At 41.9% G+C, this 27,882-nt stretch overlaps 1 protein-coding gene across 23 annotated transcripts in view; it reads left to right on the top strand.

The window, feature by feature from the left end:
• Positions 1 to 27,882, top strand: part of CLASP1 (cytoplasmic linker associated protein 1) — a 262,250-nt gene that overhangs the window by 148,242 nt on the left and 86,126 nt on the right. For 8 of the 23 annotated variants that reach the window (XM_032412227.1, XM_032412250.1, XM_032412280.1 and 5 more), the window contains 8 exons: positions 3,444 to 3,503; positions 12,169 to 12,246; positions 13,774 to 13,941; positions 14,559 to 14,608; positions 15,488 to 15,658; positions 17,494 to 17,583; positions 18,018 to 18,041; positions 26,365 to 26,469. In XM_032412227.1, coding sequence (XP_032268118.1) covers positions 3,444 to 3,503; positions 12,169 to 12,246; positions 13,774 to 13,941; positions 14,559 to 14,608; positions 15,488 to 15,658; positions 17,494 to 17,583; positions 18,018 to 18,041; positions 26,365 to 26,469 — 746 coding nt within the window. The remainder of the gene's footprint in view (positions 1 to 3,443; positions 3,504 to 12,168; positions 12,247 to 13,773; positions 13,942 to 14,558; positions 14,609 to 15,487; positions 15,659 to 17,493; positions 17,584 to 18,017; positions 18,042 to 26,364; positions 26,470 to 27,882) is intronic. The other 15 variants (XM_032412342.1, XM_032412275.1, XM_032412268.1 and 12 more) reach the window with 3 other exon arrangements.

The raw sequence follows: 27,882 nt of genomic DNA, 5'->3' as shown, positions 1-27,882 counted from the left end.
GTTTATGTTGTTTCCGTCTTCCGACAGTGATTTCTGGGCTTCTGAATCCTGACCAGCACCTGCCTCTGCTGCACAGTTGTGGGAGATCTATCCAGGAGATACCACCTGGTTAGCTAGCTAGGTCTGTGTTCCCAGGTCCCTGCCTGGTCTTGTGTCCAGGTGAGCTGCCCTAGATCACAGGCGAGAATAAGGCCTCTTCTAGCTGGAATCTGTGGTTCTTGACTCTTGAGAGTCTAATAAAAACTGTGGCCCCTCTTCCCAAGAAAATGTAAATACGCAGAATAGTGTAGATTTTCAGGGGATTTATGGACACTGTTGAAGCCTCTCAGTGGACCGTATCAGGAGCTTCATAGGGTAAATTAACGGCCGGCTTGGTCAGCAGCCTCCTGAGTTCGTTGTCTGATCCTAGCCCAGTGAAAGAGCCTTTCACTCCAACCTTGGAGCCCAGCTTACATTCGCTGCCCACAATTTTCCTCCTTTCCTGGCATGTCACATAGGTCCCGCCCCGTTTGCCTGGGTAGGGATGCCTGCCACGCATGAGGCAGCCCCCTACCCATCTTATTAACAGCTCTGTGGAAGTCATGAAGGAGGAAAGGGGAATCATCCACCTTTATAAAGCCAGGAAGGAAGGAATTGGCACCTTCCACTGAAAAAGCTTAAGTTCTAATGGCGTGGCTCCCTTGTGTGTCGCTGAGGAATGCGGTCTGCCCTTTACCTCCAGTTTCGCTGCTGCTTCTAGAGATGAGAGTGTGAAGTCAGCAGGGGAGAGGGATGGTAGTGAACTTCAGAACCTGGCCGACTGCAGCTGAAGCATTACCTCTTCCCACTGACTAATCATCTGACCTGCTCGGAACGAGAATACCCTGGGGCAGAGCTGCTCCTAGGGCTCAGTCATTGGGTAGAGGGGTTTGACACTTCGTGCAACCTAAATAAATGATACCCATTATTAGATTTTGTTGCTGCTCCTGCTATTATTGTCAGTATTGTTTTAGGTTTTCCAAGACATTCCAGAGTGTTAGGCCAAGTTCCTCTGATGTAGTGACACAGATCTTTGTTGTAGAATGTTACAGGATGTTTAGCGTATTAGTCAGCTCAGGCCGCCATAACAAAATACCATACACTGGGTGGCTTAAACAACAGAAATTGGTTTTCTTTTTTCTTTTTTTTTCTTTTTGTCCATGCAGAACGTGCTGGTTTTTTCACAGTTCTGGGGCTGGAAGTCTGAGATGAGGTGCCAGCATGGTTGAGTTCTAATGAGGGTCGCTTACAGGTGGCTGCCTTCTCGCTGTGTCTTCACATGACAGAGAGAGACACAGGGAGAGCGTGCTCTCTGGGGTTCTTAGAGGGGCACCAGCCCCATCAGTAGAGTCCCATTTTCATGACCTCATGTGAACATAATTACCTCCTGAAGGCCTCATGTCCAGATACCATCATGTTGGGCGGTCGGGCTTCAACATACGAATTTTGGGGCAACACCGTTCATCCACAGAATTTAACAGTTCTGGCTTCTGGTGCTAAACGACTGGTAACCTGCGTTCACTGTGACTATAGAAATGTCACCCCCTTCACCGCTTCCTGAGTCACAGGCTCAGATTGCTGTTCTTACATTAGTCAGGGTCTGCATCAGTCAGAACAGTGTGTCTTAATACTAAAAGGGACATCCAGTCCCTCTGCCTTCAGAAAGGTAAAGAGAACCAAAGAGGGCAGTGTAACCCAAGCAGTGCGTTTTCTCTGTTGTACTCAGCCTGTACCTAGCTCTACTTTGTAGAAATTAGTAAGAAATGGCCTGCACGGTCTCCCTGCCTTTGAGAAGTTTATCATTTAGATGGGGAGATTAAAAACAATAATGCAAAGCAATGTAAGAGTGAGTTATAACACCTGTATTGGGGAATTTAGAAATTCAGAGAGTAGTGATTAAAACCAGCTAATGTATTTCTGTGATGCTTCATAGACAAGTTGAAAACAGTTGCATTTTGAATGATGAGTAGGAGTAGGTAAAGAAAAGAGACAAGTCCTAACCTGATGTGTTTAAATAATGATGTGTTAAACAATGCCAGTATTGATACTGCTTCTTTGTATGTTAGCCTAAAACATGGAAAATAAAACCTAGCTTATAGGTCGTATTTTTGATTAAACAGATTGTTGTTACCCACATTTAAGACCAGAATTAGCATCAAAGATGACTTTATTCACTAAGAGATAGATAAATATAAACAAAGGCACACATTTTTTAAAAAAGAAAGAGACAAAAATCAGCCCAGGAAATGACATGAGGAACAGGGAAGAAGGTGGAATAAACATGGCCTCGGTTGAGGCTGGAGTGGGGAGAGTGACAGAGAGGAGACGGTTTGGGTGTGGGTCAAAGTCGGCTTCACAGCCAGCGTTCCGCACACGCGTGCACGCGCGCACACGCGCTCGGGTGCCAGCCCTGGGACTGGGTTGAATAGCTCTCCTGTGTGCTTCTAAGAAGAGCCCCCTTGTGTTGTTGGCACATGGGAACTGTTCCTTGTCTGGCTTGCTTGCTTGCTGGTTTATGTCTTGGTTACCACTGTTATCTGTAGCATCTAGGGTAGCGTTAGGGTTTATTAAAGATTTATTGAGTGATTAATTATATGGATTATGAGGTTTTGAATTGGGAGGACCATGGGAATGAAAGTCTGGTCATTAGAGAAAAATTACCCTCTGATTTGTTTCCTTGAGTGAGTTCCTAAGACCATTAAGATTTATTCCCGCAAAGAAAAACACCCTGGACGTCTGAAAAGTTATAAAGAGGTAGAACCCAAAGTGGTGATGTAATCCAAAGGAGATGAGACCAGAATTGTTTTTGTGCACAAATCAGACCAACAAAGATTACAAAAGTGGAAAGGCTTGACAAGAAAGGATGTTGAAAGATCAAAGAGGAAAATAGAGGAGTAGTTAGAGAAAAATCTATTTTAAGCACTACCTAGGACCTTCTTGGGAAAATTTGGAAAGGAAAGCATTTTGTTTTTCAGGACTTTTTTTTTTACATTTATTGCACAAGGCATTCTGTGAAATTAGTGCAAAGACCAGTTCCCTGATTCTGTAATAAAGTACGCTGATCTTTTTTGCTCATGTACATCCCGTATTAACATTATTTGAGATAGTATAAAAACAAATGACAGTGATAGGCCCTTTCCGTAATGTTGCCATGAAGCTCCAGTTTCTGATTTGAGGGGAGCTTTCGTATCCTGTCTCTTATATGTCTGAATGATTTTTGTTTCTGATCACCATAGATGCTTAATTACTTTTACTTGCTTGGGTTTTCAGTCAATGCCGATTCCAATTTTATATTCCATGTTTTGAATCCTAATAATTAGAAGAAATTTACCAGTTCTAAAAAGTAGTGTGGAAAGAACAAAAAGCTTTTATTTTCACTAACATAAAAATGACTGAGTTACATATGTTTTCTTTACAATTTTTAGGCGCTGTTTTGAATTTTTAGATTTACTTTTACAAGAGTGGCAGACACATTCACTGGAACGGTAAGCATTTGATTTGCAGGTTTTTTCCCCTCTGAAATGAATCTTGAGATTTAATGCCTCAACAAGTGGTCCAACCTGCTTTTTATGAGAATTGAAGGAATCTTAAGCATTTGTTTGCACGACTACATCTGTTATTTCTACTGATGTGAAGATCATAACATTGGCAGGAACTTTTAGTGAATTACATTGGTTGCAGTTTTAGTGTGCCTAGAGATGTGGACAGATGTGCACCATGCCAGCTACAAAGCCACAATTAACCTTTTCCTTAAATTATTTTTTTTTTAATTCCAGTATAGGTAACATACCATGTTATATTTCACATGTACAACATGGTGATTCAGTAATTCTGTACATTAGTCAGTGCTCCTCATAAGTGAATTCTTTTTTTTTTTTTTTGAAAGATTTTATTTATTTATTTGACAGAGAGAGACACAGCGAGAGAGGGAACACAAGCAGGGGGAGTGGGAGAGGGAGAAGCAGGCTTCCCGCTGAGCAGGGAGCCCCAATGCGGGGCTTGATCCCAGGACCCTGGGATCATGACCGGAGCCAAAGGCAGACGCTTAATGACTGAGCCACCCAGGCGCCCCATCGTCATAAGTGAATTCTTAATCCCCTTCACCTATTTCACCCATCCCCCCACCCACATTCCCTCTAGTAACCACCAGTTTGTTCTCTAAGAGTCTGTTTTTTAGTTTGCCTTTTTCTTTGTTTCATTTTGTAAATTCCACATGAGTGAAATCATATGATACTTATCTTTTTCTGACTGACATTTCACTTAGCATTATACTCTCTAGATCCATCCATGTTGTTGCAAATGGCAAGATTTCATTCGTTTTTGTGGCTGAGTAATATTCCAGTGTGTGTGTGTGTGTGTGTGTGTGTGTGTGTGTGTGTGTATACACATACCACATCTTTTTTATCCATTCATCAGTTGATGGACACTTGAATTGCTTCCATAATTTGGCTATTCTAAATAATGCAGCAATAAATACAGGGGTGCATATATCTTTTTGAATTAGTGTTTTTATAACTTTTGGGTAAATACCCAGTAGTGGAATTATTGGATCATATGGTATTTCTACTTTTAACTTTTTGAGGAACCTTCATACTGTTTTCCACAGTGGCTACACCAGTTTGCATTCCCACCAGCAGTGCACGAGCGTTCCTGTTTCTCCCCATCCTCGCCAACACCTGTTGTTTCTTGTGTTTTTGATTTTAGCTATTCTGACAGGTGTGAAATGGTATCTCATTGTGGTTTGGATTGTCATTTCCTTGTTGATGAGTGATTTTGAGCTTCTTTTTATGTGTCTCTTGGCCATCTGGATGTCTTCATTGGAGAAATGTCTGTTCACATCTTCTGTCCATTTTTTAATTAGATTATTCTTTTTCTGGGGAGTGTTGAGATATATCAGTTCATTATATATTTTGAATACTAAACTTTTATTGAATATGTCATTTGCAAATATCATCTCCCATTTAATAGATTGTCTTTTAGTTTTGTTGACAGTTTCCTTTGTGTGCAGAAGCTTTTTATTTTGATATAGTCCCAATAGTTGATTTTTGCTTTTGTTTCCCCTGCCTCAGGAGACCTCTAGAAATATGTTGTTATAGCGAATGTCAGCAATTACTGCCTGTGTGCTCGCCTAGAATTTTTATGGTTTCAGGTCTCCTATTTAGGTCCTTAATCCATTTTTTTTTTCTTATTTTAGAGAGGGAGAGAGAGAGAGAGAAACAGGGGAGGTAGAGGAGGGGAGAGGGGAGAGAGAGCATCATTTTCAGTTTCTTTCATCAGTGTTAGATAGTTTTCAGAGTATAGGTCTCTTTTACCTCCTTAGTTAAGTTTATTCCTAAATACTTTATTCTTTTTGGTGCAGTTGTAAATGGGATTATTTTCTTAATTTCTCTTTCTGCTGCTTCATTATTAGTCTGTAGGAATGTAATAGATTTCTATATATTAATCTTATATCCTGTGACCTTACCGACTTCATTTGTTCTAGCAGGTTTTGGTGGAGTCTTCAGGGTTTTCTGTGTTTAAGTATCATGTCGTCTGGAAGTAGTGGAAGTTTTACTTCTTCCTTACACTTTTGGATGCCTTCTGTTCCTTTTTCTTGTCTGATTGCTGTGGCTAGGATTTCCAGCACTGTGTTGCATAAAAGTGGTGAGAGTAGACATCTTTGTCTTGTTCCTGATCTTCGGGAAAAAGCTCTCAGTTTTTCACCATTGAGGATGATGCTAGCTGTGGATTTTTCATATATGGCCTTTACTATTTGAGGTATGTTCCCCCTAAACCTACCTTGTTGAGGGTTTTTATCATGACTGGATGTTGTACTTTGTCACCTGCTTTTTTCTGCATCTTTTGAAATGACTGCATGGTTTTTATTCTTTCTCTTGTTAATTTGATGTATCACATTAATTGATTTGTGAATATTGAACCACCCTTGCATCCTAGGAATCCTGCTTGATGGTGGTGAATGATGTTTTTAATGTATTGTTGATTTGGTTTGCTAGTATTTTGTTGAGGATTTTTGCATATGTGTCATCAGGGTACTGGCCTGTAGTTCTCTTTTTTTGTAGTCTTTTTTTTTAGAAAAAGATTTTATTTATTTATTTTGAGAGAGACAGAGAGCACATGAGCTGGGGGGAGGGGCAGAGGGAGAGAGAGAATCTCAAGCAGACTCCATGCTGAGCATGGAGCCAGACGCCGGGCTCGATCTCACCACCGTGAGATCATGACCCGAGCTGAAATCAAGAGTCGGATGCTTAACTGACTGTACCACCCAGGCACCCCTCTTTTTTTTATAGTCTTTATCTGATTTTGGTATAGGGGTACTGCTGGCCTCATTGAATGAGTTTTGGAAACTTTCTTTCCTCTTCTGTATTTTGGAATTGTTTGAGAAGAATAGTTATTTACTCTTCTTTGACTAGTCGGTAGAATTCACCTGTGAAGCCATCTGGTCCTGGACTTTTGTTTGTTGGGAGTTTTTGGATTACGATTCAATTTCACTGCTGGTAATCAGTCTGTTCAGATTTTCTAATTCTTCCAGCTTCAGTTTTAGGGAGTTACAGGTTTCCAGGAATTTATCTACTTCTAGGTTGTCCAGTTTGTTGGCATATAATTTTTCATAATCTCATAATCTTTTGTATTTCTTTGGTGTTGGTTATTATTTTTCTTCTTTTGTTTCTGATTTTGTTTGAGTCTTCTTTTGTTTTCTTTTGATAAGTCAAGCTGAATATTGATGAGTTTTGTTGATCTTTTCAAAGAACTAGCTCCTAGTTTCATTGATCTGTTTTTTTCATTTGTTTTATTTCTGTTCTAATTTTTATTATTTCTTTCCTTCAACTAGAACTAGTTTTGGGGTTTTTTAGGTTGTTTATTTTTGATTTTCTTGCTTCTTGAGGTAGACCTATATTCTACAGAATTCTCTCTTAGAACAGCTTTTACTGCATCCCAAAGATTCTGGACTGTGTGTTTTCATTTTCATTTGTCTCCATGTACTTTTTTATTTTCTCTTTGATTTTGTGGTTGACCCATTCATTGTTTAGGAGCATGTTATATAACTTCCATTTATTTGTGGTGTTTCCCAGTTTTTCTTGTGGTTGATTTCTGGTTTCATAATGTTATGGTTGGAAAAGATGCATAGTCATAGTATGAGTTTGATCGTTTTCAATTCATTGAAACTCGTTTTGTGACCTAATATGTGGTATATTCTGGAGAATGTTCTGTGTGCACTTGAAAAAAACGTGTATTCTGCTGTTTTAGAATGGAATGTTCTGAATATATCTGTTAGATCCATCTGGTCCAATGTGTCATTAAAAGCCACTGTTTCCTTGTTGGTTTTCTCTTTGGGTGATCGATCCAGTGATGTAAATGGGTTGTTAAAGTCCCTTATTATTCTATTACTATCCATTACTTCCCTTGTTTCTTATTAGCTGTTTTATGTATTGGAATGCTCCCATGTTGGGTGCATAAACATTTACAATTGTTACATCTTCTTGTTGGATTGGTCCCTTTATGATTGTATACTGCCCTTTTTTTTGGAAAGATTATTATTTTTTATTTATTTATTTATTTATTTATTTATTTATTTATTTATTTTATAAAGATTTTATTCATTTATTTGACAGAGAGAAACACAGCGAGAGAGGGAACACAAGCAGGGGGAGTGGGAGAGGGAGAAGCAGGCTTCCCTCCAAGCAGGGAGCCTGATGTGGGGCTCAATCCCAGGACCCCGGGACCATGACCTGAGCCAAAGGCAGATGCTTAACGACTGAGCCACCCAGGCGCCCCAAGATTATTTATTTAGAAAGAGACAGTGCGAGTGAGGGAGTGCAGAGAGAGAGGGAGAGAAAATCTCAAGCAGGCTCCACTCTCAGCACAGTGTCTGATGTGGGGCTTAATCCCACAACCCTGAGGTCATGACCTGAGCTGAAACCAAGAGTCAGATGTTTAACTGACTTAGCCACCCAGTCACCCCAGATTGTATACTGTTTTAAAGTCTATTTTGTCTGTTATAAGTGTTGCTATTCCGGCTTTCTTTTCACTTTCATTTTCATGGTAGATGCTCTTCTGTCCCTTCACTATCAGTATGTGTGTGTCTTTAGATCTGAAATGAGTCTCTTGTAGGCAGCATATAAATGGGTCTTGCTTTTTATCCATTCTGTTACCCTGTGTCTTTGGATTGGAGGGTTTAGTCCATTTACATTCAAAGTAGTTATTGATAGGTAGGTACTTATTGCCATTTTGTTACTTGTTTTACAACTGTTTATGTAGTTCTTCTCTGTTCCTTTCTGTTCCTGCTCTCTTCTCTCATGGTTTGCTGACTTTCTTTAGCAGTATATTCGGCTTCCTTTCTCTCTCTCTCTCTCTCTCTTTTTTTTTTGTATATGTATTACTGGTGTTTAATTTATGGTTTTACTGGTTTTTAATTTATACATAACATTTTATGCATATAGCAGTCTAAAGTTGATGGTTGCTTAAGTTTGAACCCATTCTTTACTTCTCTCTTTCCACATTTTAGGTATATGGTGTCATACTTACTCTTTTATTTTGTGAATCTCTTGACTGATTTTTATAGCTGTACTTAATTTTACTGCTTTTATGCTTCCTACTTTTCTTACTCCTGCTTATGGTCTTTCCTTTCCACTCGGTGAGCCCACTTTAACATTTCTTGTAGGGCTGGTTTAGGGGTTATGAATTTCTTTAACTTTCATTTGTCTGGAAAACTTTATCCAGCAAGGCTATCATTCGGAAGAGGAGAGATAGAGTATGTCTTGGCTGAAGGGTTTTTTTTGTTTTGTTTTTTGTTTTTGTTTTCTTTTCACTAGCACTTTGAATACATCATACCACTCCCTTCTGGCCCATAAAGTTTCTTCTGAAAAATCAGCTGATAGCCTTAAGGAGTTTCTCTTGTATGTAACTGTTTTTTTCTCTTGCTGCTTTTAAAATTCTCTCTTTATCACTACGTTTTGCTATTTTAATTACTATGTCTTGGTGTGGATCTCTTTGTGTTGTTTTTGTTGGGAGCTCTCAGGGCCTCCTGGATCTGGATTTCTGTTTTCTTCTCCAGATTTGGGAAGTTTTCAGCTATTAGTTCTTCAAATAAATTTTCTGCCCCCCTTTCTCTCTCTTCTCCCCTGGGATTCCAGTATAATGCAAGTGTTACTATGCTTGATGGTGTCACTGAGTTCCCTAAGTCTGTTTTCATTTTTTATTTTTTCCTCTCTCCCGTTCAGCTTGATTGCTTCCCATTATTCTGTCCTCCAGTTGCTGATCCATTCTTCTGCTTCCTCTAGTCTCTGTTTATTCCATCTATTGTATTTTTAATTTCAGTTATTAAGTTCTTCATCTCTGGTTCTTTTTTATGTTTTCTGTCTCTTTGTTAAGGTTCTCACTGGGGTCCTCCACTCTTTTTTCAAGTCCAGTGAGTAGCTTTGATCATTACTTTAAATTCTCTATCAGGCATATTACTTATCTCCATTTTGCTTAGGTCTCTTGCTCTGATTTTGTCCTGTTCTTACACTGGGGAAATGTATCTCTTTCTTCTCACTTTGTCTAACTCTGTGTCTATTTCAGTGTGTTAGGAAAGTCAGCACTATCTCCTGCCTTACGAAGAAGAGGTCCTGTCGTGCCCTGCAGGGCACTGTTCCCTGTTCACCCAAACTGGCCCTGCAGGGGTGTCTCCACGTGTGTTGCATGTATCCTGATGTTGTGGCTGAGCCGCTTTTTCTTTCAGTCCAGTCCTCTGCAGTGGCTCTGCCTATCATGGGCAGCACTGGATCCCTGTGTTGTTCGTGGGCCAGTCTGAGGCCGGCTTGGGCTTGAGTCACGTTCACACTGGGCATTGTCAGAGGTGCGGTAGTACATACTGCTGGGCACTTTCCTTCTCTTGTACCCTGAGAAGCTTTTGTTGGTGGGTGGTGCCTACAGTTAGAGCGGCTGTCTGACTCCAGCCTGCTGCTGGGGCCACAGTCTGACTGGTGTGTGCGGTTAGCTTCCCCTCTCCTCAGGGCAGGAGTCGCTTTGCAGAGGTGCCAACCCATCCCTGTCGGGGCTGCTTGGACCCTGCCAAGCTTGTGGCACTGCTTTGGATGGGTTGTGGCCAAGGATATATTGGGGGGGACCCCAGGAGAATGTTACCACAGCGCAGGCAGTGTTAGCAAGTGTTGCGTGGGTCCACTGTGCGGGGCGGGTACCTGGAACCAAGGCTTGGCCGGTTTGTGTTTATGTAACCCCTGAGCAGGGGTTGGGGCAGGGAAATGGTGCCCACCAGCTCCTCTGTTCCTGGTGAAGTCTCCCCGGGATCCCTTCCCCTCTGGCTCATGCTCTCACATCAGTAAAGCAATCTTCTTGTGTATACCCCAGGTGTTTTTCAAACTGCTGCTTCTATTGCTGTTATCTCCGAGGGGCTGTTTGTTGTGCTCTTTAAGGGTGGGGACTCAGTTTCCTATTTCCCTCCTACTGATTTTTAAACTTTTGGTGTTAAGCCCCACTGATTGTAAGAATTCACAAAAGTATGCCCCTCTGGTTTTCATGCGGGTTCCCCGTGCCTGGGGTGCTTGGTGTGAGGGTTTGGTCCTCTCCCCCATACAGAAAGTCTGTGCCCTCCCTGCCTTCTTCAGTGTGGCCTCTTCGCTACACTTAGCTGTGCAGAGTCTGGTCTGCTAATCTTCAGGTAGTTTTCTGGGTTATTTACAATGATGTGGGTGATACCTAGTTGTGTCTGTGGGAGGAGGTGAGTTTAGGGTCCTCCTGCTCTGCCATTTTCCCTGGAACTCAGCCACGGTTAACTCCTTATTGACTCTCACCCTGGTGCCTGACATTCCTGTCCCTTCCAAGCAGGAAAATATTCCAAGCTGCTCTTGGCAGGCCAGGTGTAACTCTTAGATCCTTAAAGGAATTTCTCTCATCTCACAGTTCTTTTTGATCCCCCTGAATCAGAAAGTCAGCAGTTTTCTCTTTAATCAGGTTGGTGTTGGTATGTTTCACATCATCATGATAAAAGGTAGGATTATGGCAGGATTCTTGAAGAAGGATGTCTCTTAATTTCAAGATTCATTCTTTGCCATTTTTAGTTCCTTTGAGTTTGAGGTGCCTGTTATTCTTGGTGAGTTAAATTTGGAGAGATGATGATGTTGTGCCACCCAGTTTTTAATGTTACATGTTGTGAGGAACTTTACAGCATACTCATCATTTTATTAGGGGCATTTTAATGAAGTACTTCTGGGAGTCCCTTTCCATACTGCAGGGAGCAGAGAGGAAACAAAGCCATGCCTCCCAGGGGTAAAATTTCACCTGCAAATACCTCGAATCTAGAAGATAGTCGTGCATTCTTTCATCTCTTGGGTATTGTATCCTCTATTCAGTGATAGTTTTGGAATTTAGAGGTGGAAAATGGAATGGGGGATTTAATGTGAGGACATGTGAGTAGAACAGTCCTGTGTGAAGAACTCAGTATTTATTCATTCGCCTCCTCACTCAACATCCGCCACTTAGTGGGTACTTGCTAAACAGTTACTAAATGAAGGAATGAGGCAGACTCTGAACAGGCCATAAGATTGGTAACTACTCTTTGTTCTGTGAGACTAACTCATTTCAGCCTTCTTTCTTTTCTTAAAAATCTGTCAAACATTCAAAGAGACACTTTCATAACTTCCTCTCAGCTAGGGCAGAACATAAGCTAAAGAGAACACCTATTTATAAAATTGTGACATGATTTTATAAATTTGTTCATGTTGCATAGTGGAACTTGAAAAAAACATTGTGTTTAATTACAGAAATGTGAGCCAGTATTCTGATGATTATTACCTCATAATTTCCATAGAAACTACTGCTGGCCATGGAAAGGTAGAGACTTGTAGCCTTGTTCGTTGGGTTCCTCAAAGGTTGAGCTAAATAAGTATGAAGTAAGAAGCATCAGCCATTATTTTAAAAACTTGGGGTACTTAGGTGGGGGCAGCTGATGGAGGGCCGGGGTGCCCCGGGACGGAGGTAGAAGTTAGGAGAGCGACGGGGAAGGGAGCTCTGATTTCTCAACTGCATGTTGGTTGACTCACTGGGCACAGAGGCTCTAGGTTCCATGTGCCGATTTGAAGTTCTCACACCAGTTTTCACCCGCATAAAACCACATGTTAATGATTGTTACTGTTTTCTCTTCTTAATGTTTAGACATATATCAGTATTAGCCGAAACAATAAAGAAGGGAATACATGATGCGGATTCCGAAGCAAGGATAGAAGCCAGAAAGTAAGTGTTTATTGTACACCACTTGTTTTTAATTCAATGTTTTTAAATTTCAGGGTGTTGTTTAGATTGCCTTATTCAAAGCTCATTAAGTTACATGAACATGTTTTGTTAATTGTGATTTTGAAATACGACCTCAAAAGGCCATGTCACATTGTTTAGAAGGTTGTTCAGGTGCCCAGGCCTGAAAGACTGATTGACAGTATTTGAATATAAGCAGGACTGAGGTACACAACAGCATGCTCATTTTTAAATTTATGACAAATGACTACATGAATTAGAAAAGCACTTGTATGCACACTCAGTGCATTTTCTTACTCATTAGGCTCTGTTAGGAGCCAGGTCATAACCCAAAGGGACCTTTTGCTTTCCTGTGAAAAATCACGGTCCCAGAGATCCTTCCCCTGTGACGGTATCTTTGCAAGCTTCAGGTGCTGCTTGGGAAGGTGTGAACGTGGTGAGGGGCAGGTGGGTTGAGGTGATGCTGGGGATTGCCGCAGTGGTGACTTGCAGTTGCCATCCCATGTGCGAGGCACTTTTGCCATTAGGTGGGTCGTGCTCCAGTCATGTGGCTGTGACCGTGCATTCGGTGCCTCCCCAGGAATAATTTTGTCATTGTGACTGTAACAGCCAAGAGTCAGATGCTGAGACTTATGCCGTCTTGGGCCGTGTGTAGATGAGTGCTGTGAATGTTGCACGTGGGGTGGTGGTTCTGTGCTTTCATATTGACCAGCTCTTCTACTGGACACAGGTAGCCTCTCTTCTCACTCACCTGGAATATTACTGTCTGACTTAGCTACACTGATACCTCCTGACAAAGTCCCTGTTGCTCTTGGACCGCTCTCTCCGTTAAATTCTGGTCCCCAGTTTCTGAGGTCGGAGAACCTCATAGACACACTGAAGTGGTTATCACAGTCTCAGCTCGGGCAGTTCCTACCAAAATAAGTGACGTGGGTAATAGTTGCTCACAACTCTTAGGAATGGAGTTGTTAGTCATGTACTTAATGCTGTTTTTATTCTTGTATGTGTCTTCCCCCTCCCCAATTTTTTCTGGTTCTTTGGTCATGCTGCAATACAGAGTTCAAGTAGCTCAGCACATCTTTGTGCCTCTCTCTCGTGCATGTTATCTGAGGCAACTGTAAATACTTCAGGTTGACAAGTGTCCAGTCGCTTTTATAAAAGCTGCCATGGATGAGCCCCCTCCGTGTTCTCAGTCTAGTTCTAGACGTTTTAGCTCCATCGTCCCGAACGCTCCCCAGTCTCGCAAGTTAGGCCCTTTAGTTTCCGTTTTATAAGTGAGACTAAGATGCAGAGAAGTCCGGGAACTTGCCCAGTGTCAGAAGAGCCAGTAAGTTGTGCGCCCGGAGCCACCGCAGGCCTCCTTCGGCCACCCTGTCTTCCTCACCTGGTGCTGCTCCTAGTGGTGGGGCACCATGGGTAGTAGTCCTTGACTGTGTTGCGTGGGGGGCCACAGAGCTTGGCGGGAGCCCTGTGCGATCCTGACTACGGCAAGCTGCGTGTCTCCCCTAGGTGCTACTGGGGTTTTCACAGTCACTTCAGCAGAGAAGCAGAGCACTTGTACCACACCCTCGAGTCCTCCTACCAGAAGGCCCTGCAGTCCCACCTGAAGAACTCCGACAGCATCGTGTCTCTGCCCCAGTCCGACCGCTCATCCTCGAGCTCTCAGGAGAGTCTGAAGTAAGCACTTCAGCCGTGCTTTTCATTCGTGGGAGATTTTATGTTGAAAGATTTGCTACATGACACAAATTCCAGCTGGGTTTTTTTTTTTTTTATGTGTATGTGCCTCTTCTAGTCCCCTCTTACTTCAGATGGGTTCTGCTGCTAGGTAAGATACTTGGGGAATGGTAAGGAAAAGGTGGCCTCGGTCTCTGCCCTAAGTAGTGTCTGGTTAAATTTATATGGCTGCCCTAGAATACGGTTTTGGACTGAAATAAGTGAATCATTCACAGGGTCTTCTAGGAGAATATGAGGGTTAACTTGCAGACAAGTCTGGAAAAGGGAGGGGTGTTAGGAATCTGGGAGTAAATGTATTATCATCCTCACTCTGGATTTCTAACTTCTGTCTTGAGTTATGACTTCTCTCTGAATGTTTGGAAGATAGTCCAAAATAGAATACTGCAGCTTTGTCTGAAATAAGGGATTTATAAGATTGTGGTCCCAGTTACCTGGGAAATTCGGAAAACCCTGAAATGATTCCTTCATTATCCTAGTTTCCTGTTGTAGACAGTACTTGGGCAAACGCAGATGAAGTGCACATTTGGTAATAATGAACATGCGTGTACGTTTATTTTCAGCCGGCCGCTCTCTGCCAAAAGAAGTCCTACTGGAAGCACCACCTCTAGAGGTAAGACCGACGGCCATGGTGAAGGCCCCCTCGGGGAGGCCTCTGTTTCAGGTGCTGCTCTCAGGGGCTGTTCCGCCGCCGGAAGCCAGCCACCTGCTTTCAGGTGCCCCTCGGGTTTGCAGAGCCTGCTGCTCTCAGTGCTCCGGCTATGCCCAGCAGAGCTCCACTGTGCCGGCGGCCAAGGGCGGTGAGGAGCACACGCAGAAGGGGAGCCCTGGGACCTTTCCACTTGAATAGTGCCGCTCCCTTGCTCCGGTCACTGGACAAGAGTGAGGACAGCTGGTGATGCTTGGAGCAGCCCCAGCAGCAGCGGTGCGGTGGCTGTTAGAGGTGGGAGAGTAGAATGTTCCCCGAAAGCAGGAGGGCATCGGAGTCGGGGTGCCTGCTTAGGCCACATCGTGCAGAAACTGGCCAGATGTGCGTGCTCTTTCATTACCTCACTCCTCACATTAACCAGAAAGAGGGGCTGTTTCTTTGGGGTTTATAGTCTTCGATTACAAGAAAAGAAATGGAATGCGTGTGTATGGTCATGGTCACTTAATTTCCCTCAGCATTGCGTTGGCCGAACTGTCTTCAGTGACCAGGAAAGACAGCATGTCATTGCTCACGCACTCCAGCCTTTGTCAAAACTTGCTAGCAAGGGGCGCCTGGGTGGCTCAGTCGGTTAAGTGTCCGACTCTTGATCTCCACTCAGGTCTTGATCTCAGGGATGTGAGTTTAAGCCTCGCGTTGGGCTCCATGCTGGGCGTGGAGCCTACTTTTTTTTTTTTTTTTTTTTTTTTAAAGAAAACTTGATAAGAAAATCAAAACAAGTTTTAACGGTGTATGTTTACGATTCTAGTGTAGTCCCTACTGATGTTTCCTTCTTTACCACTCAAGCTTCTACAGTTAGTACCAAATCCGTGTCAACGACCGGATCGCTCCAGCGGTCTCGAAGCGATATTGACGTGAACGCAGCAGCCAGTGCCAAGTCCAAGGTGTCCTCGGCCGCGGGAGCTACGCCTTTCAGCTCGGCAGCAGCCTTGCCTCCCGGGTCATACGCATCCTTAGGTAACCAGACCCCACCTCCTTTCCCCCCAGTTCTGCTGTTTGAGATTACGGTTAGCCCTGCTCAAATTTATTTAGCAAATTATAAAACACGATCATTGAGGAAATTCTCACTGCTTTAGGGCTGATATTTAAGTATAAGTAGCTCTGTGCACTTACTGCTGGTTCCCAGCCACCCTTTGTTGAGTGTTCCCTTTCTCTGGAGCATGATCCCTTGTAGTGACGAGTAAGTACCTGGGTGCTCGCACGGCATGTCACACTGAACACACCCTTCAGCTTCTCTCCCCCCTTCCGTGGCAGCCCAGCCAGCCCCTATGCCACCTCCCCTATTGCCAGAGCTGGCTTTTTGCCCCTCGGGACATCGGTGGGGGCAGAGTCAGAGGGTTTAGTGAGGGAATCACCAAAGACTGTCGTGGTTAGGTGTTTCCCAATTTGAGAATGACTGGGCGGCAGAGGTGCGGGATGCAGGGGCCACAACAAAGGGCATCTCTAGAGCTATGGGGTGGATTTACTAGCCAACATAACCATATTCCACAGAACAGTGTTGGTCTTCCATGTGTCACCTTGGGAGGAAAGTGTACTTACTCTAGCAATAGCCAAAGGATTAAAAAAATTATTTTTAAAAGAATTCATATCTGACAGAATGGTAGGTCAGTTTTTTAGCAGACAACTGAACACCATATGTAAGGCTGATACATTTTATTTTTGTTAGAGCAAAGTCGTTCAAGCCAAAATCTGGAGACTTCGCTGGATTGGTTTTATTTTGGATTTTGGAAATTGAATACATACAATTTAAGCTTCATGGAACATTGAGACTGAATTACTTATGTGGTTTACAAACCAATTCCGAAGTCATTTCTGAAACTAATGTTCTAAAATTAGGTGTTCTGAGCATGGAAGCCCAGTGAGAGAGCACCAAGAGAAGATTACTGGGCTGTCACTGATTAGCTTGGTGACCTTGAACGGGCCACGCAGTCTCTGAAGCTGGTTTCTCCACCTAATTAGTTGTAGTAATAGTCACCCAGCTCAGACACATGTGGGGGATAAACAAAAGGATATAAAAGTCCTTTGTAACCTGTTATCCTGTAAGGTGAAAAAACAGATTGTGCTAGGAACATTACAGTGTGAGAGGCGTGTGTTCTAGAACGTTAAGTCAGTTAAGTCAGTCTTGTTTCTCTAGGGAACTACCTCAGACATAGGTGATTGGGAAGGAACCCACTAAGTGCTCTCCCTTTCTACCATTTCAGTGCTGTGGCATCACATCAGAGTGTTTATGGTGTTAGGTTGGTACGTAGTCATTGAGGAAGGGGGAAGTCAGGATGATTCTCTCCCAGGGTGGAGTAGCTCTGTTCATTTTAGGTCAGTTTTTAAGTATGTACCCGTGTTTCAATACCTTTTATCTACCTTGAGTGTTTGTCATCAGTATTTGTTTCATTGCTTGAAAATTTGAGTAAAACTCATCTTTTAGAGTACTCAGTAGTCTTTGTTTTTCTGTGCACATTTGGGATGCTTTAATAGGGACCATGTAGAATTCCCTCGGTGCTCGTAAAAGCACTCAGGTCTTTTGGTCTGATGATACAGAATTGACCTCTTAAAGCACTGAGGGTAAATTTTCAGCCCCTCATTAGCTCTTCAGATAACAGGACCGGAATATTCCGTTCTCTCCCGAAGAGCATCTGCCCCTACTTGCCTCATGTCCCAAACCACAAAACAGCAAAAACCCTTGGAAATTTCACATGATCCTACTGAGAAATCGTTACGATTACTACTTAGGTTGGCACATTGCATCTGTGCAGAAGTGTAGCATTAAAGCTGACGATCCTTTTCCGAACTTCTAGAGTCCAGACACGTGAGGGAAGATGCGGAGTCCGTAGGCCTTGACGCAGGTACCCCGCTGTACGGCTTCTGCTGCTCACCGTGTAGCTGGGGTAGGCGTCCTTGCTAGAGCTAGCTTCTCTCAGCTTCCGACTCGCCTCTCCTCTGTGGGTGACTCTTCAGTACTTGAGTTTTTGGTTTTTCCCCCTTACGCTCCTGGTACTTGGTTCTAAGAAAAAGAAACTCTGAAGAGGATGAGGTTGGCTAAAAGAGAAAATCAACACCGTACCAACCGAGGCACTACCCTGGGTTTGCCATGTTTCGTTCTGTTTTCCAAAAGCCAAAAGCGACATGATACTAAGCCGATTTTAATACAAGGCGCACTTATTCGCTTCAGAATCTGCTTTGCTGTTGAACTTCTTTTTTAATTTTATTTTAAATTGTACTTTTGCTTTTTTAGTAGCTAATAACATTCTGCTTTTTAATTTTTTTACTGTTACTAACTGTTCCCTGTTATCCCTTCCCTTGTTTTTTAATTTGCTTAAAGACGGTACTTCCACTAAAGCGGAGGGTAAGCGGTTTGTTTCTGTGATTGAGGTGTGTCTCGCCTTCACCCGTCCTCTGTGCTCACTGAGTGTTGCCTGGTGCCCACTCGTCCTCACCGAGGTCCCCGCATGACACGTTGCATGTTACCCCCCCGCCCCCCACTCTTCTTCTTCATTCTGTTTCCCCGGCTCTTTGCCTTCCCTTGACCTGAGTTCTCCTCTCCTTCCGTGTTCTGTCGTGGTTCTGGTGAATTCGTCCCTCACATGTGCTGTACGTGGTTTCCGGCCCCCGGCCCACCTCCGGGGAGGAGCATTGCCAAGACGTTGTGTGCTGCCGTCCTGTGGGCTGCTCGTCTCAGATTTTATTACGCCCGAAGCACCCCCTTTGTAGCTCTCGTTCCCTCCTCTTTCTTTCTCTTTACTTTTGTGCTTCTGTGGGCCTCTCAGGATTTGCCTTTCCTGTTTTGAAAATAAATTCAGTGTCATTTATTTAGGTGAAAGGCTGGTAACAGTTTTCTACCAGGTAATTTATAGAAATTTTAAACAACACTTTTCTCTTCCCTAAAGATGCTACTGAATTATATGATGTCATTTTTATTTGTATCACTGACACCTACCCCATTCATTCATCAACCCTCGTTCTTCCGCTCGCCAACCGTGTATTAAATGCCTTCCATGTGCTGGTGTTTGGCGCTACACACAGGATCTAGCATGGTGAAAGAAAACACGCCTCCAGATCCACTTTGGTTTCTTTTTATGCCATTCTCCAGGAGTTGCTCCTGATTTTGCATTGTCTTTTGACTTTTAGACCTAACCATTTCAGTTTGTACAGGTCTTTGATTAGCACATGCTAGACGAGACCATCCCTTTGCACAGTCTGGCTGGAAAGCAGGATAATGCCTCAGATAATTGAAATTTAGAGGAACCTCATCTGCTTTAGTGGCTTAGACCCACCAACCCTCAGCCTAATGATTGAACAATTAAGAGCTGCTAGTTTACTTGCATACATTACGTAGCTACTCTAAAAGGCTAGCCTGCAAAGTGGACTGGTTCTGTCTTTATGTGTGCAGTTCACAGTACTTTTAATCAATATACTAGTTCCACAGAGACTCATAAAGGAAAAATTAGGAATGGAGTTTTTTTTAAAGATAAGCATAATCCCAAGGTCCGTGTTCTTCAAACTGAACCTCATCATAAGAATTACCTGCAGCTTGCTAAAGGAGCAGAGTCCTGGGTCCTTCCCTCCGAAAATCCTGATTCAGTTTGGAAGGAGCAACGGAATCTGAATTTTCAGTAAGCCCCACGGGTGGTTCTCTGGGGTGGACAAGTGTGAGAAGTGAAAAGTTGCCCAAATGAAAAATGGACAAGAAGCCTATGTCATGATGAGGACCTCCTTCGTGAGAGTAGCAGACTCTTGGGGCTGGGTGTGACTTTCTGCATTTTTTAGCCCGTAATGAGTAATTGTACATTTCTCCTTTCCAAAGAAACGATCCTACATCATTTCTTCAGCCTAGATGGAAGAGGAGTGGAGCACGGAATTCTGGAATGTAGATGGAATGGGAAGACGTTCCAAGGGAGATTGTATTTTTTTCTAGATGCTCTTATTTCATACGCCTGTGTGACAGGCTTGAAATCAGCCTGCTGTTCTCCCAGCACTAGGAATTTTTCACCTTTCTTTTTATCAATTTTCTTCTTACTGGTGCAGAGCAAGGTCAGAAGATTGCCTACTCAGTTATTGTGTCAGAGACTAAGGATGAGGCATCTCTTTCTGGTCCTTCCAGTAGGAAAGGTGGGATAATGAGATGGGAGCCCTTCGTTGTACAGGGTTCAGAATCCAATGGAAGACAGCCTTAGTTGAGGGGAGCCGGTGAGCCTTGTTCTCTGCATCCCAGGGCTGTGCAGACTGTCAAGGGCGGGACATCAGACCTTTAGGCCTTGAGCGCCCATGAGAGGGAAAGGACACGGTGCAGGGGGACCGCAGACTCCAGCGCATCTAGGATACCCTGGCTGTGAAGCAGTGAAACCTAGCGGTGCTCAGAAAAGCCGCACGCGGTTCTTAGGAAAAGGCATGAAACATCATGACTTGCAGTAAATAGTAAATATCACGTTGTCCTGAGTTTCCTGTCTGAATTTTTGGAATCCTGTGCTCGCCTCGGCCGCACATATACTAAAATTGAATTTTTGGAATCCTTATGGGCCTTTTTAAAATTTGTTAATAATAATAAGCCTGTGAAGTACTTTCCTGTCTAGTTCCTGAGACCAGAAGAGACAGATGCTTTCATCAGTAGGAGACAAAGATATGACTGGGAATCTATAGTTGGATGCTCTAAAGTCAAAATTCTGACAGTGCATTTGAATTCTGGCCACTTCATTAGTGTAGGAATGGAGAAAATACTTTTATCTCCCTTGGGAGTTTCTTTATCATACCCATTAAGTAGCCTTTTTCACATTTGCAACTAGTCAAAAAAATATTTTTTGTGAAGAACCAACAGAAGCTCATCTTGTGGACAAAAGTTTATTTCCAGGTTATCTTTGCATAATTTGGGGGGATTCAGAAGGAAGCATTTATGTCATTGGTTCTGCCGCTTGTGGGAAAGTCTGTGACGAGATGTTGCAGCTGTGACAAATGAGTGCACTCCCATCTAATACTCAGGGTTTTTAGCTACTGTGGTTTAGGAAATGCCTTATTCATATTTTTTTTTCCCGGAACACATAATTTTAAATGAAGGGTTACTGGCTTGAATGACCCACAGGAGCTGACAACTTACTGATCATTTCAGAGAATAGATGATCATACGTTATTAAATCAAAGGCTGTGCTTACCTATTGGTGGTTTTTAAGATTACAGAATAAAAATTACCATGTAGCCTTCTCTGCTCTTTAGGAAAAGGAACTTAGATTTTAGTTCAGTTTTATTGGGACATAAAACATTTGGTATTGCTATATATTTATCTAAGAACTCTGAATTTTAAATGATTGGCTTTTTTACACAGTGAAAAAGATATGTGTATGTCGGAGTAAAAGAGTGCTAACTTTCTTTTAGTTTTATCTTTAAAAAACACGAGGAAAGTTGTTCCTTTGGGGGAATGGTACTTGTAGGTAACAGAATTTATAAGGGGTCAACTTCCCAAATTTTGATTTTATCAAAATTGCCACATAATGAGTAGAGGTTGGTTTAATTGTGCCCCGAAGCCATGAGTTTGTAAAGCAGATATGTATGCCAAAAGGCTCCAGTGTGATGAGTGGAGATTTGCCTACAAGACCTTTTAATCTTTATAATCTCTAAATTGAGAATTGCCTGAAATTTTGAAACATAAGGAGGACAGAAACCTTAGTGACATGAGGCTGTCTGATAAGTGATTTTTTTTAATTTGCCTTGGACTGAATGTAGGAAAACCAGGCCTGCAAGTTAAATTGGGTGCACAGGTTTTATTTCCCATTTTGAGGGCTCTTCTAGAAGAATGGCGGTGTGATTGAAAAATTCTTCAGCAGCTCTTTTAAAAAGCTGTTCGGTATGGATGTTCTGTCTTCATTCCATGAAAGTCAAAGGCTGCTCTCTTCCAGGTCTTTGTTTTCTTCTGGGTCTGCTTTTCTTTGGATGGGTGGGTTTGTTTCTTGTCCATCTCCAGAATTTTTTTTTTTTTCTGTTGGATAGTTCTCTAATACCTCTTATTTCTATTTCTTTTATGTACGTTTTTTTCTTTCATGTCTACTTTCTGTCTGTGTCATAACACAGTATGAATATGAATGTTAATAACAGGTCATAATGTAGAACTTAAATATATTTTTTACTCTTTGTTGCATTTATTGAGTAGATTTTGTTTTTCTTAAAGACCATGGAGTATTTTGTATCATCTCTTTAAGGCGTATGTAGGCACTTAGAATAATATCACCAAATTAATATAGGGAAAACAAACAGACTCTCTCCTTACAGAAGAAATCTGTATCTGAGTATAACACAAAAAGGCCCTTTTAACTCCCCAAAATTGATTTTAAGGGTGCCCTGAGGTCTTAGTGACACATGTGAGTCCCTGTGGCAGACAAGAAACAAGCCGTTGTGCTCCCCTCAGGGGAGAGGTAAGGTTGGCATTGAGCCAGCATTGTCGAGGTGCTATAGATCCATGAAAAGGTGTACTAGGAACAAAACCTCTTTATCTTCAGGTTGACATGGTATCTCTTGACTTTGTCCTAGCCAGAGGAAAAAACCAATCTCTCCTCATTTGTAACTGAGCTCACTTCTCACATAAGTTGTGGTTTCAGTTCTCATTATCTGTGGTGCCTGGGAAACCCCAGCCTGATGAATTGAAGGGTGCTGGACAGGAGCAGTGAGCTTCTATAGAGGAAGGCACTCAAATCTCGTTCCTCAGGATTCCCACAGATTAAAACATGCCAATGAGAGTGCCTCTTTTCCTATACGCTAGACTATTAGCACAGTCTTAGATTCTTGCCACTCTTGTAGGTGTTAGATAAATGGCATTCTTAATGTCATTTTAATTTTTTTTCTTATTGAGTGAGGCTGAACAATATTTCATACACTCAAGAGCCATTTCTATTGTCTGTTAACTGTCTTTTCCTAGCTTTTGTCCATTCTTTATTGGGTTGTGGCAGTGGTGTGTTGGAGCTGTCTTGACTATTTCATGACAGCCAGTCGTTACATTTTCAGACATTTTGTAATCTGGTTGATTTCATGTCAGTAGCTGGAAATTGGCCATGGTGGGAATAACACCAGGGAAATTGGAAAACACAAATCTGCAGGAACCTTCCCCAACCCCCTGCCAATTGTTAAACATTTGCCAGCACACTGCTTGTTGGTGGACTTCTTGTTGATTCCTAGAAACCTTTTGTATGTTAAGGAAATTAGCCCTTTGTGATATGAATTGTAAACATTTTTTTCCCAATTTTTCATTTTCTTTAACTTGCTCATAGTTTTCTTCTTGTCATACTGAGATTTTACAAAAAAATTAAGTAGTCAGACTTACCGAACTCCTAATGGCTTTTAATTTTAAGTCATAACTAGAAGGGACTTTCCCATTACAAGTTACAAAGGATTTCTCCTATGTTTTCTTTTAGAACTTCTGTGGTTTCATGTTTTACATTTTAATCTTAGGTTCATTTGCTGTTTTTCTTGGTGTAAAGTGTGAAGTACAGATCCAACTTAACTTTTCCAAAGCAAAACATGAACAAATGGGATCTAGAAAAAAAATTTTTTTTAAAGTAACACATTATGTTGAACTACATATCAGTCCTTATGAAATGAAGCAAAAGCAGTGCTTAGAGGGAAATTCATAGCTTTAAGTTTATATTAGAAGAGAAACAATTAGGAGGTTGTTTCCAATTTGTTAGAAAAAGAACAGAATAAACCCAAAGGACAGTAGGAAAGAAATAATAAAGAGTACAAGTTAATGAAATAGGAATTAAACATTCACTAAACAGGATTAAGAAATACAAATTGTATGAGGAATTGGCTAATCCCAGTCTTCCATAAACTCCAAGAAGAGAAAGTGGGACTACTTCACTCATTAATGCAGCTGGGGTAGCCTTAGCACTAAACCAGAGAAGGTACAGTTGAGGTGTTATATGTGAGTGTGTACATTATGAGCATGGGAGTTTATCTCAGGTTTAATAGCTTAGAAACTTCCTGATGAAGCTCAGCACATTTAAAGGAAGAATCCTCTTATCTCAGAAGATGCCGAGAAAGCATCAAAAAATTCAACAAACATTTTGGCAAATTCTTAGCAGTTAGGAAAAGGAGTTTTCTTAGTCTGTTGAAATATCCTACTTTTTGTGAAATTCCAGAATTTTTTTTCTTAACGTGGCTCAAAGTAACAAAGCCTGCCCATGTAGGTGCATACTACGTGTCTGAGACAGCGGGGTAAAGGCAGAGAAATGAAAGGGTAGACTTTGAAGGGAAAAAACTGAAGTCTTGTTTGTAGATGGTATTCTATTTACCTAACTCCAGATAATCTACATACAAGTTAGCAGAATTAACAAAAGTTTAGCAAGGTTCCCAGAATTAAGATCAAAATATAAAGATTAATTACATTCACATTTGTCAAGAAGTTAGAAAATATAGTTTAATAAAATATAGTGTGTCATAAAAATAAGGCACCTTTGAATAAGTCTGTAAAAATTGAGTAAGACTTTTAGAAAAAATTATAAAGCTTTGTTGCAGGACATTGAAGAAAGTGAAATAAAGGAAAAAACATGGAAAGATCAATATCAGAAAGCTGTCTTACCACCCACCCCCATCCCTCAAATCAACCCTGCATTCCACATAATGCCAGTTAAGATTTCAACAGGTCCTTTTAAACTGTATCTTTAGATCCATGTGGAAGACAACAAAGGCCTTAGGAAAAAGTGGGCTGATTTCCAATTAGCAAGATTTTTTTTTAAGCTCATCACAACATTTTGATGTTGCACTGGTGTGGACACGTGGACACACTAGACAATTGAGAAACAAGCCTACGTATGTATTTAAGTACTTGGTAAAATGACAAAAGACAGCTTTGTGGATCAGTAAGAAAGGGGTTAGGAAAATTTATTTGGACGTCGGTTAGTCATACGGAAAAAATAAAATGGATCTCTCCTTTACCTCCTACAGAAAAATCATTTCCATAAGTGACCTCACAAATAAAATGTTGAGCAAAACAGTCTAAGTTTTGGAAAAATATATACCCTGTGATATAATTAAAAGCATTTGAAATATATTAAATAATGCCATCTGTTTTGTGGTTATACAACTATATTAAAAGTTCAAAGAAATGCAAGGGGATGATGAATGCTGGGTTTAGGATCAGGTTACCAAATGTTGGGAGAAAATAGGGGGTACAGGGACGCTAGCAAAGATTTTTATTTTTTAAGCTGAATGGGTATGGATGTTCATTTAAAATATCTTTTTTGTGACCTAAATGTTTTACAGTAAATTTAAAATAGGAAGTGAGATTCAGTTGGTTTTTCATGTTCACTTTGCCTTGGTGACTGCCTTGATTTAGCTTGGTGACTTCCTTAGGAAAGTAAAATGTCCTCACTCATAGGCCAGCCAGCCAGCCAGCCAGGCAGGCACAGGTAACTAAACCAGTGGTGTGGCCTTGGACAAATTCATGAATCCTCCTGTTTCTCTCTTTCCTCATCTGTAATATGGGAATAATTATATGTTCTTATGAGGATTCCAAGTTCACACGTATACAGCTCTTAGTATAATACGATGTGTGTATATATATATATATATATATATATATATAGCTCTTACTACAGATTCTAGAATTTGTGAATCTTTGCTTAAACTGCTATTAAAAATTATTGATTCTTTCTAGTTTTAATTTTTTTTCTTAAAGCAGTGCTTTTATTGCTCCATACCTCCCCTTCCTGAACCTTTTTCAAGCCTTAGGATTTGTTTTCCTGTATTCCTTTTCTGTAATCTTTCTTAAATGATGAGGTAAAAGTGGTCTTGAGCAGTGTAAGATGCCAATGCGAGTTCTGTTGGTTTGTGTTTTCCATATCGGATTGCTGTTCTGATTGAATTATGGCAGGAGAGGCACTTTGTGCCCACCTGAAACCAAAGAAGCCCTGAATTTTAAAATGTTTAGTCTCTAACCATACTAGTCTGATCATCGATGATTTTGCATTTCTGAGTTCACTTTTGTTTTTGTGGTTTCATGGTTTAATAATGGGAGTTAACAGATTGCTTTACTTACAGTGACAAATTCTTTTCATAAGTGCCTATGACATCCATTATTTTTAGGTCGTTGTTTCTCTCGCTACTCCTATACTGCTGATTCTGTCTTCATCTTTTGCAGCTAGAAACTTGTTGGCATACATGCTTTAAAATCGAAGTTTAATGCTACATATCAAAACACATTTATTCTCCAGGGTGCTATAGCTTTTGTTGATTGCTGAGTTAAGGGTTTTGGTTTTTTGTTGTGTTTTGTTTTGCTTTGTTTTGCATTTACTCTTTTTCCTGTAGTATTTTTCATAAGATGACAGCTAATATTTTCTGCCTTTGAAAATTTGACAGATTTGTAGGTAAGAGAGTTTAATGTGAAAAAAATTGTGGAAAAAAAATCCTCAAGTGGCTATCACCTCCTCATTGGAAAATATAATATACAGAAGCACCTTCCAGGTTCATGACTCACTCTCAGGAGTTGCTAACGTATCTGCAGAACTTGAGTGTGCAGATGGGATGCGCATGCGTGTACACACAGGGAACTGGGTCAGGACCGCACTGGAGGAAGACACGCGCCCCTGCAGGTGGCCCGTCAGTGCCGCTTGTTCGTGGTGTGCGTGGTGTTCTTGAGTAGGTCACACTGGCTGAAAACACGATGGAAACACCGTTTTTGCTGCATCTTCCAGGTCGGATCCGCACGAGACGGCAGAGCTCCGGGAGCGCCACCAATGTCGCCACCACACCTGACAGTCGAGGCCGCAGCCGCGCCAAAGTGGTTTCACAGTCCCAGCGTAAGAAGTATATTTTATACTGTTTTCTCAGTTTTGTTCAACAGCCCATTATACAGTTGAAAGATTGATAGTATTTTCATTACTTCAGGGGAAAAACACATTTGTGTGGCTCTAAGCTGCCGTGAGTAGTCTTGATGTTTGTTGGGTAAGCTTACAACATGGAGTATTCCAGGATACTTTTGTCTCCTTGCCAGGTGATTTAAATTTTATATTATTAAGCATTAAACATTAAAACGTGGTTTCTCTCCCTTTCCTCAAGCATCTCAAATTGAGACATACCTGGGCTGTGACCCATTTTACTGTTGATAAGGACTCCCTCTGATGCAATTTAAGAGCAGTACCTGGGGATTATTTTAACGTGGAGTTCTCTTTCAGTGGTAATAAGCAAATCCATTAAAAGCTCTCCCCATTAACCCTGTGTTCTAACATTCGCAGCCTGCTCTTCTCTTCCTGCCAATGTGGGCTCCCGCTTTGCCCAGCTGCTCTCGCTTCCATTACTGCTTGTCTGTACATGTTGAGTCACTTGGCTTGTTAGCATCGGCCATGAAAGCAGCCATAGATGGAAGGAGTGTATGTAGATCGCTCTAAGGAACCACCCCGGTGTCTCATTTCCCAGCCACACTTGCCTTTGAGTCCCCCGCTGCCTCTGTGTGCATAGAGCTGGGTGTCCGAGTTCTCCCGGGCAGGGTGAGCGTGTTGGAGGAAGGCTCCCCTTCCCTGGGAGCTGCACACGGTCCCTCCGTGCAGCACTCCCCAGCCTGTATGTGTCTGCCTCTGTGGCCCCAGGAGCTGTCTGGCTCATGTAGAGTGTGGCCAAACCTTAGGTTCTCCTTAGTATTTAGAATGCCTTTCTCAGCTCCTTGGGAATTCAGATACTCTCCCATGTCCCTCTGGTAACTCTAGGCCTCATGTTAAACAAGTGTAATACCTTTCTGAAAAGAAAGTGTAACATCGGTGATACATTGCTGCCAGGCTCGTCTGATGCAGAAACGCATGCTTCTGGTGTATCACACAGGTATATACAACACAACATAGGTTGTGCATCTGTATGTAGCCCAGTAGCTTCTACCTTGGGAACACTATCCTGGCTCGGGTGGTTATTTTGAACCCTAGTGATGCCTGGAGTCACAGATGGATATAGTACTCTGGTCACATGACCTCATAAATATGAGTCAGGTCTTGCAGAGAAATTTTTCTTGACAAAGATGTTCAAGACTCAAAATATGGGTTAGTATGTTAAAATGAAGTTTAATAAAAAAATGTCTAGTTCTTTAGCTGTGCAGTGTTATTTCCTTTCTTGGAGAGGGAGGGTTGAACGGTACTGTACGTTTCTTCATGTCTGCTGTTTATTGGCATTGGCCTCTGCAGGGGTTCCTGCCCCTAGCCTGCTCACTGCTTAGGAGATGGTGGAGA

Source organism: Phoca vitulina, unplaced genomic scaffold, assembly GCF_004348235.1.
Source record: "Phoca vitulina isolate PV1807 unplaced genomic scaffold, GSC_HSeal_1.0 scaffold1, whole genome shotgun sequence".
Lineage (NCBI taxonomy): Eukaryota > Metazoa > Chordata > Mammalia > Carnivora > Phocidae > Phoca > Phoca vitulina.
Note: the sequence above shows the minus strand (reverse complement) of the source record. Positions and strands in the feature narration are given on the sequence as shown.